Genomic DNA, 8,658 nt, shown 5'->3' with positions numbered 1-8,658 from the left:
TGAGATTGAGCCCCAAGTCAGGTTCCCTGCTGGGGATCCTCTCTCTGCCCCTCCCCAGTTCATGGCACGTGTGCTCGCTCTCTCTCTCTCTAAATAAACGAATAAACTTTAACAAAGGAAAAAAAAAGAGAGAGATTTGGAAAAATAATTAAGTCTGAGGTCCTGAGAAAGAAACTTATCCATCCACAAACTGCCATCCTGTCCCCATCTAGTCTGAGGTGTCCTTTTTCTTTTGCAAATGGAAAGATGAAAGAAAATATAAAGACGTTCTATCTAATACATTTACTGCAACCCTAGGAAACAAGAACAGAAATGATACATTGAAATCCATGTTACGAGCAATTTTGTGACCAGGAAAGCCCTAAGTATGGCAGTTGTTTGATGTCTACTTCTCAAGGCATTTAATTAAAACACTGAAAAAGCAGTATTGGGTTTTCCATTTTAATTAAATATTCACAACAGATTGTGATTAAGTTTGCAATTAACAGGTACTTAGGGACATCTAATGTACTAAATTGTAAAACTTTATCAGTTGTGCAAACAGGGTACATATCTCAGAGAGCTGGTGGTGAGAGAATACCAATTACCCAATTCATGTAAAAGATAAACCAACAGGACCACAGACAGAGTACACTACGTTATGGATACGCTTCCCCCCCAAACAAAATCTCCCTGGACATAAATGAGCTCACCTGCTCACTGGCAGATAAGCTAATTTGCTGACATCCTGGGCTGCTACCCTAAAAGGGTTAGCTTTCTGCCACACCAGCAAAAACTCAGGACCCAGTTCACACTCCCGACTGGGAATTTACCCTGGAGAACAAGGTGAGCAGACACTGACACAGCTGGGCCAGCCTGGCCCTAGTCCCTCCAGCGGTGTCCACACTGAGCATTGCAGCATTTGTAGAAAGTGGTCATTGGCTCATCTGCAGAGCGGGTCTGAAGCTGCATGAAATAGGCACGAGGATGCTCGCATTTCGGGCAGGACTCTGGCAACAAGAGAAAACAAGTGACTCACGTTATTAAAAAAGATGATGTTAATGACCAAAACACACCGCTTAAGGGTAGGTGTTGTGGAAAGGCAGCAAAGACCCTCCTCCCGCTGCATTCATCTGGTACCCTTTGTCTAGGCTACCTTGTACCATGATTTAAGGCTACAGTTAGTGGCAACATTCCCCCTATGCTCTCACACTGAGGGAACTGAGGATACCTACGACTTGGAAAACACTCCTGCATCCTTCCGGGGGTCCCATTTTTCTTTTCTAATCTGGCTGAAGACTGGCTGGAAATGTAACATGAAAATTGACTCATGGCTACCATGTGCATTATGGGGTCCACTCCCTGAAGAATCGTCTGAGTGCATTTCCATCACCAGCACCTTCTCATCTTCCCAGGGGAGCCCCCAGTGTATGATGAATCCACTTCCCCTTACATTCAGGGATCCAGGGGCGCCTCAGGTCGTGATCTCACGGTTCGTGAGTTTGAGCCCTGGGTGGGGCTCTGTGCTGACAACACAGAGCCTGCTTGGGATTCTCTCTCTCCTTCTCTGTCTGCCCCTCCCCTATTCACACACACACACTCTCTCTCTCTCTCTCTCTCTCAAAACAAATAAATAAACTTAAAAAAAAAAAAAAAAAGGCAATTTAGGGATCCCTTTTGGCAACAGTTCCTCAGGCTATTCTTATGAAGATCTCACCACACCCCCCACACCTGTGCAAAGTGCCTCGAGGCAAAGTTATTTCACTTTGAGAAACTGACCCTACTCTTCATAACACCTTCAAACACTCTCAAACACCATTTTGAACACTAGGTACATAATTCATCTCCTTTTGACGAATTCTGCCAATGCTAATTTTACCCTATCAAATTTGGATGTTCTTCCAGAGGGGAAAAAAAGATGGTACGAAGCAGGAGTTGGCTCTTCCTCCACTAAGTACAGGCGTGTCTAGGGCTCTCCTCTTTCCTTCCTTGCCCATGTTTACCTCCATCAGATATGAAACAAGACTTAAAAAAAGCACTTTACGGGAACCCTCTTGCACTGTTGGTGGGAATGCAAATTGGTGCGGCCGCTCTGGAAAACAGTGTGGAGGTTCCTCACAAAATTAAAAATAGACCTACCCTATGACCCAGCAATAGCACTGCTAGGAACTGACCCAAGGGATACAGGAGTGCTGACGCATAGGGGCACTTGTACCCCAAGGTTTATAGCAGCACTCTCAACAATAGCCAAATGATGGAAAGAGCCTCAATGTCCATCAACCGATGAATGGATAAAGAAATTGTGGTTTATATACACAATGGAGTACTACAGGGCAATGAGAAAGAACGAAATATGGCCCTTTGTAGCAACGTGGGTGGAACTGGAGAGTGTGATGCTAAGTGAAATAAGCCATACAGAGAAAGACAGATACGATATGTTTTCACTCTTATGTGGATCCTGAGAAACTTAACAGAAACCCACGGGGGAGGGAAAGGAAAAAAAAAAGAGGTTAGAGGGGAAGAGAGCCAAAGCATGAGAGACTCTTAAAAACTGAGAACAAACTGAGGGTTGATGGGGGGTGGGAGGGAGGGCAGGGTGGGTGATGGGTATTGAGGAGGGCACCTTTTGGGATGAGCACTGGGTGTCGTATGGAAACCAATTTGACAATAAATTTCATATATTGAAAAAAAAAAAAAAGCACTTTAAAGCTCTCGGGCACTAACTTTTAAAAATCGACACCAGAATTTTTTCCCTTAGGCTCTGACTTCTTCCAGTCCTGTCATTGTTGCTATCATCACAGCTATGGAGTGTGTTGGAGTGTGTTGGATCGACTCACTGCACGCTCTCATAATCAGGGAATATGGAATAGCCCCAGAAAGGTCAAGAGAGCCCAGCAAGGTCATAAAACATGAAGAGGTCACTCTGAGACTCTAGTCTAGGTCTGGCCTATACTGTCTGTCTTAGCAACGAATTATTAAAGGAAAACATGCACACACTTTCTATTTTTAGAGGCTCACTTCCTCCAAGTGCATCACTGACTCGGCCATGTGGAAGTGTCACCGTAAGCAGCCTCAGCAGCCTCATCTCTCTCCACAGCTCAGTACCAGAAAAGGTTCCGTCTCACCTGCAGTAGAGTCAACATTCTCCCAGGCAGCTGCTCCACCAAGCACATCATCCACTTCTTTCAGCTTTGGGTATTTCCGATTTGTTACCTAACAAACAACAGCAAGTCTTCAGGCTCCAAGTAAGGGAACATTACAAACCCGGGTCACCAAACCATACCTGTCCTCAAGTGTCTCGCCAGACTTCCTTCAAGGCAGACTAGAGGGTTACTCAAAGAAAACAGTTTCTACTCTCACAGAGCAGGACTTGCCATTGGGATTTAGAGGATCCAGGCCTGGGATACCCCCCAAAAGAAGAGAAAGAGTCACTGGTGAGAAAAAAAAATCTCTGCGAGGACTGGATGACACGCCAGAGCAGGAAGGAAAACAGCACAGGTGGGATCTCACACTTCTACGGTACTACATAACCCAAAAAGAGAGAAACACAATAAAGCCAAAGCGTACCACTTGGCTGGGGAGCCCAGCCAGAGAGCTTTCAAAGCGGGTCACATTGGGCTTCCTTCCCAAGTTTTACCACCCATCCTTGAAATTTCAGGGTTACCTAAGAGTTCACTCTTCCCAGTTTCAGATCCTAAACTCCCACAACACAGCCCTGCGGCAGAGTAATACACAAACATTAGGAGGGAGGGCTCTGCTTCTAAAAAGTAAAAGCGTGCTAATAAATAAGGATGCTATTATCAAGGCAAAATAACAACTTACAATAGAGAGTGCATTATTTCACTACATTCCAGGTTCACACCAGAGCATAACAGGGTACAAAACAAACATCATTGCTTTCCTTACACCTTATGTCTTAGTAGTGAGAAAGCACCTAAGTTACAAAGTATATTAGAAGGCAAGGAGTCCGACGGATTAAAATAAAGAAGGGAAGGCGGACAAAATGGGGGGAGGAGCTGAAGTTTTAAACGCAGCAGTCACTTAAGACACGACCAACGAGTGGCATGGTCATCTAGGGAAAAAGTAAGCCGAGCAGAAGGCATGTGCAAAAGCCCGGGTAGCACGTGCGCAATGGGGGCTCCTCCAAGAGGCTGCTGTTGCTGGGGACGAAGAGTACATTAGGACGTGCCATCAGACTTGGAAGGTCGCGGGGAGGTGCTGGCGTCAGAGCCTACCCGGCCCTGGGAATGTGCGGGGGAGATACTGAGACTTTTCGAGCACAGGACGGACTTGATCTGACCTAAACGTTGACAGGATCACTCGGGCAGCTGCCGTGAATACAGTGAAGGGAACGCGCGCGCGGACTGCAACGCCAGGAGATGACTGGACGGAGCCCAAGGTGACGGCAGTGGGGCGGGACAAACAGCCGGATCAAGGTAGGGACCACAGGATCTGCATCCGACGGGAAGTGGCTGCGAGAGCAAGGGCGCATGAAGGCGGACTCGGGGCTGGTGGGAGGGGAAACGGGAGGCTCCCGGCTCGGCGCCGGCCTCTGGGCCCCACCTTGCGGGTGATGTTGTGCACGTAGGGGCAGGTGTTGCAGGCGAAGCGGTGGCAGCGCTGTCCCTCTTCCACGATTAGCCCATTCCCGCAACCCGGGCAGAAGAGCAGCATGGCGGCCGCCTGGGTCCCGCAAGCTACCGGCAACCCCCGCGGCCGGCCGCGGGGCACTGACACCAGGCCCGTCTCCAGCTCACATTGGTTCGGGAATCCGCCCCACCTCCCGGCCTGCCAACGGAAACGCCGATTTCGCGTTCCCAGTGAGCACTGCGGCGGGCCGCCTCGCGCTTCTCATTGGTCCTCGTGGCGGCCCCGCCCCTCGCAAATCCCGCGACTGGGCTGCCGTCCCCGCGGGTGCGCGCCCCGCCTCCGTCGCGTACCCTAACAGGTAGCGCGGGCCGTGCCTGGGGACTGAGAGGCGCCCTGGAGCAGGCGGAGGAGGAGGTGGCTGTGCGGCCCGAGACGCCCGAGGACGATGAGGACGAAGAGGAGGCGCTGCCACACTCCGAGGCGGTAGACGTGTTCCAGGAGGGTCTCGCCATGGTCGTGCAGGACCCGCTGCTATGCGATCTACCGATCCAGGTGCGCGCGGGCGGGGAGCCGCCGGGTGTCGTTCCCCGCCGGGCGGTGCTCCCGCTGACAGACCTCTGGAGGCCCTGATGGGGAGCTAGGGGAAGGCGCCTCTGGGCTCAAACGAAGGTCTTAACCGGGGCGGGGATGGAGGTGGGGGTTGGGTGGGCGAACGAGGCTCTCACCTGGCGAGCAGAATTTAAAGGGGTCAAAACAAACCACAACCAAATTAAAAAAAAAAAAAAAAAAAAAAGTCAGGCTATATGACCTTTTAATACACTGTTTCAAAAACTCGAAGGTCATGTGAATAAGTATGCGATAAACAAAACAGTGATATTTTACGTAAAGACCAGATCAGCATTGATGGTTTTTCACTTATCAGCCTTCAGTGTGCCTCAGGACAGTCCTGTCTTGAAATCCTTGTAGCAGGAAGAACAGTGTCAGTTCAGTCTGAGAGCCCCTAATTACCAGGAGTCAGGCCAGGGCCCAGGACAATGTAGACGAGTCAAGTGTGCAAGATTTACCAGGACGCCACAACACGGTAATGATAAAACATTGTAATACAACTAAAAAATAATACACTTAAAAAATAAAACTCCAGGGGCGCCTGGGTGGCTCAGTCGGCTAAGCGTCCGACTTCAGCTCAGGTCACGATCTCACAGTTCGTGGGTTGGAGCCCCGCGTCGGGCTCTGTGCTGACAGCTCAGAGCCTGGAGCCTGTTTCAGATTCTGTGTCTCCCTCTCTCTCTGACCCTCCCCCATTCATGCTCTATCTCTCTCTGTCTCAAAAATAAATAAACGTTAAAAAAATAACACTCCAATATGAGCAAAATAACAAGGATGGTAAAGGTAAAGGTAGACTCACGTCTACATTGTCCTGGGCCCTGGCCTGAATCCTGGTAATTAGGGGCTCTCAGACTCAACTGGCATTGTTCTTCCTGCTACCGAGCCCCAGAACCCGGATCTGATCCTCATCCTCCTGTTTCTGCACTCCTCTTTCTCCCGAGATCCTATCCACTTTGCACATTAAATACAAACGTGTGGGTGGAACTGGGGAAAACCCTAACATACAAGCAAGAAATTTTGTTTCTTGTTCTTCATAAAATACGGTACTGCTTTTTGGACACTATCAGCTTGCTTTCTTTTGTTGCTGTTTGGGATGGTAAAGAGAGGCAGGGATCCCACTTCCACCCTTGGTCTTTTTGTAGGTTACTTTAGAAGAGGTCAATTCACAAATAGCACTAGAATATGGCCAAGCAATGACAGTCCGAGTGTGCAAGATGGATGGAGAAATAATGCGTAAGTGCTCCCTTCTCCTTTTGGACCATGCAGTCTGAGTTTTCACACAGGCAAGATGCTAACATGGCCGCTCAGTGGGAAACTCAAGGGCCACGTCCAAGGATACTGGGGCAAGCACAAGCCTACCCTACCCAGATCTGAATCTCCATCCAAAACCATCTGGACAGAGCTTCTGGGTTCCTTTCCTGCCATCCGAGGCTGTGGCTCCCCGCCATGGCTGTTCTCCTTTTGTGTTGCAGCTGTGGTTGTGGTACAGAATGCTACGGTCCTGGACCTGAAGAAGGCCATTCAGAGATACGTGCAGCTCAGGCAGGAGCGGGAAGGAGGCATTCAGCACATCAGCTGGTACGTGGAGCCACAGGAAGGGCTGGTGCAGCACGAGCACCTGCTGCCTGTATGCTGCAAAGTGCCAACGGGGTCTGAGCTCCCTGTCCCAAGCATGGAGACGTGGTGGCTGCCTCCATGCCTGGGAGTCCTGCCTCAGCTGCTCTTTCATGCTCTTCACCTCACCTAGATAGCATTTCCAGTGGCCGGAAGTGGTCTCCCTGGTTACGGATGGGGCAGCGTTCGGCAGCCCCACCCCATCTTTACATGGGTGCTCTCCTCACTCCCACTAGGTCAGATGTCTTGTTGCCTGTGTGTTGGTATTGCCGCCTGTTTTGTTAATAAGGTGTGTTTGGCTCCCAGCCACCCCACACAGCCCGTTGAGAGCAGTGCTTCCTTACAGCTGCCTCATGCCCGGTGCATACGTGGTGCAGGAAAGGCCAAGAAGAGGCCACCTGCCCTGGGCCCCCAGGACTGAGCACCTTGAGCTCATCTCACACACAGCCCCTGCATCCCAGCTGGCCAGTCACCGTGCTTGTGGTTTACCTGAATCCCCATCTGAATCTTGCAGGTCCTATGTGTGGAGGACATACTACCTGACCTCTGCAGGAGAGAAGCTCACTGAGGACAGGAAGAAGCTTCGAGAGTAAGTTGGGGCCACATTTTGAGCTGCATCTAGTGTGTTGCCCTCTTGTTCCCCAAGCCCTGCCAGAGGGCCGGGGCCTCTTCCCCGGAAGGAGGAGTCTTAAATCACTTACCGGGGAATAACCAAGACCAGCACAGTCCCTGGATGGACTGACTCCTTCCTGCAAGGAGCTTCCTGGGGGCCCTTCCTACCGGAATGGGAGGCATAAGCACAGTGTGAGTGAGCACTGCTCACTAGTGGCAGTGTGGGGCTTCCCACAGCCAGAGGAGGCCAGTGAGAGCATGTGTGCAGGAGAAAGGCTGCCCGCTGGCACAGTGTGGGCTATGGGGTGATGGCCACTGCCACTTCCTCACCTTCCTGGACACAGTGCTCTTCCTATTTGTCCTTTCTTGGTCCCTGACATGAGTCTCTGGTGAGGAGTCACAAACAGACCTCACACTACAGCCCTCCTCTTTCAGTTACGGTATCCGGAATCGGGATGAGGTGTCCTTCATCAAAAAGCTGAGGCAAAAATGAACCTCCAGACAAGGACAACTGTGCTGCTGACCAAGCTCTCCCCAGCCCCAGGAGGAAGCCTTCGACAACTGTTCCCTTTTTGCAGAAGAGTGTTGAGGTGGCCTGCACCTAGCTGGAACACCCTAATCATGTGGCAGATGGGCCTGGCCCTCTGTACAGGATTCATCCATTTGCTTCTTAGTTTGAAAAGTAAAAAAGCCACGGTACTTGGGGCAGGAGGGACTGGTGCTGCCCAGTCCCAGAGGGAAAGCAAGGGCAGAGAATAGGGCAAGTGGGTGCTAAGGTGGAGGACGCTTCACCTGAGCCCTGTGGCCACCCCCTGGCCATAAGACCCTTTTACTGTGATCTCTACAGCAGGGGGAAATAAAGGCAGAGTGGCTGGCTTTCTGTTTGTGCTTATGGGGAAACAAGGGCCTGGGATCGAGAGTATGCGGGTGGGGCCCCCAGCCTCAGCTCACAGGGTTCACCTATAGCAACACCTTCACCCTTTGGCTTCCGGAAAGGGAGGTAGCCTGGGGCTGAACTTTGAGTTGCCGGCTGGGTAGGTGGTATTGGGGTCGGAGATGCTTCCCATTTGTTTGGGGGGGGGGGGAGGGAGAGGAGGGCAGGGGTGACCACACAGCTATGGGTTCTTCTTTCATTATCAGCTGCCAGTTACTGTAAGGAAGGGGGACAGTGTACTCCCATCCACCTGACTGAGAGACTTCACTGGAAGGTATATTTGACACTTAGTTCCCTGTTGTGGGGAATTGTGAGCAAGGTGG

General features: G+C 50.8%; 2 protein-coding genes across 2 annotated transcripts; one reads left to right on the top strand and one right to left on the bottom strand.

Annotated features, from left to right (window-relative positions):
• Positions 1–427: 427 nt before the first annotated feature.
• On the bottom strand, positions 428–4,771 carry POLR3K (RNA polymerase III subunit K). Its single transcript, XM_060647916.3, has 3 exons — positions 4,543–4,771; positions 3,105–3,192; positions 428–989 (listed from the first exon to the last, which is right to left on the bottom strand). Exons 1-3 carry the CDS (start codon positions 4,651–4,653, stop codon positions 862–864), a joined length of 327 nt encoding a protein of 108 aa, XP_060503899.1. The 5' UTR covers positions 4,654–4,771; the 3' UTR covers positions 428–861.
• A 91-nt stretch (positions 4,772–4,862) lies between these two features.
• Positions 4,863–8,277, top strand: SNRNP25 (small nuclear ribonucleoprotein U11/U12 subunit 25). Its single transcript, XM_060647918.3, has 5 exons — positions 4,863–5,121; positions 6,318–6,408; positions 6,648–6,753; positions 7,304–7,378; positions 7,837–8,277. Exons 1-5 carry the CDS (start codon positions 5,080–5,082, stop codon positions 7,892–7,894), a joined length of 372 nt encoding a protein of 123 aa, XP_060503901.1. The 5' UTR covers positions 4,863–5,079; the 3' UTR covers positions 7,895–8,277.
• The last annotated feature ends 381 nt before the right edge of the window (positions 8,278–8,658 follow it).

Source organism: Panthera onca, chromosome E3, assembly GCF_046562875.1.
Source record: "Panthera onca isolate mPanOnc1 chromosome E3, mPanOnc1 haplotype 2, whole genome shotgun sequence".
NCBI classification, from domain to species: domain Eukaryota; kingdom Metazoa; phylum Chordata; class Mammalia; order Carnivora; family Felidae; genus Panthera; species Panthera onca.
Note: the sequence above shows the minus strand (reverse complement) of the source record. Positions and strands in the feature narration are given on the sequence as shown.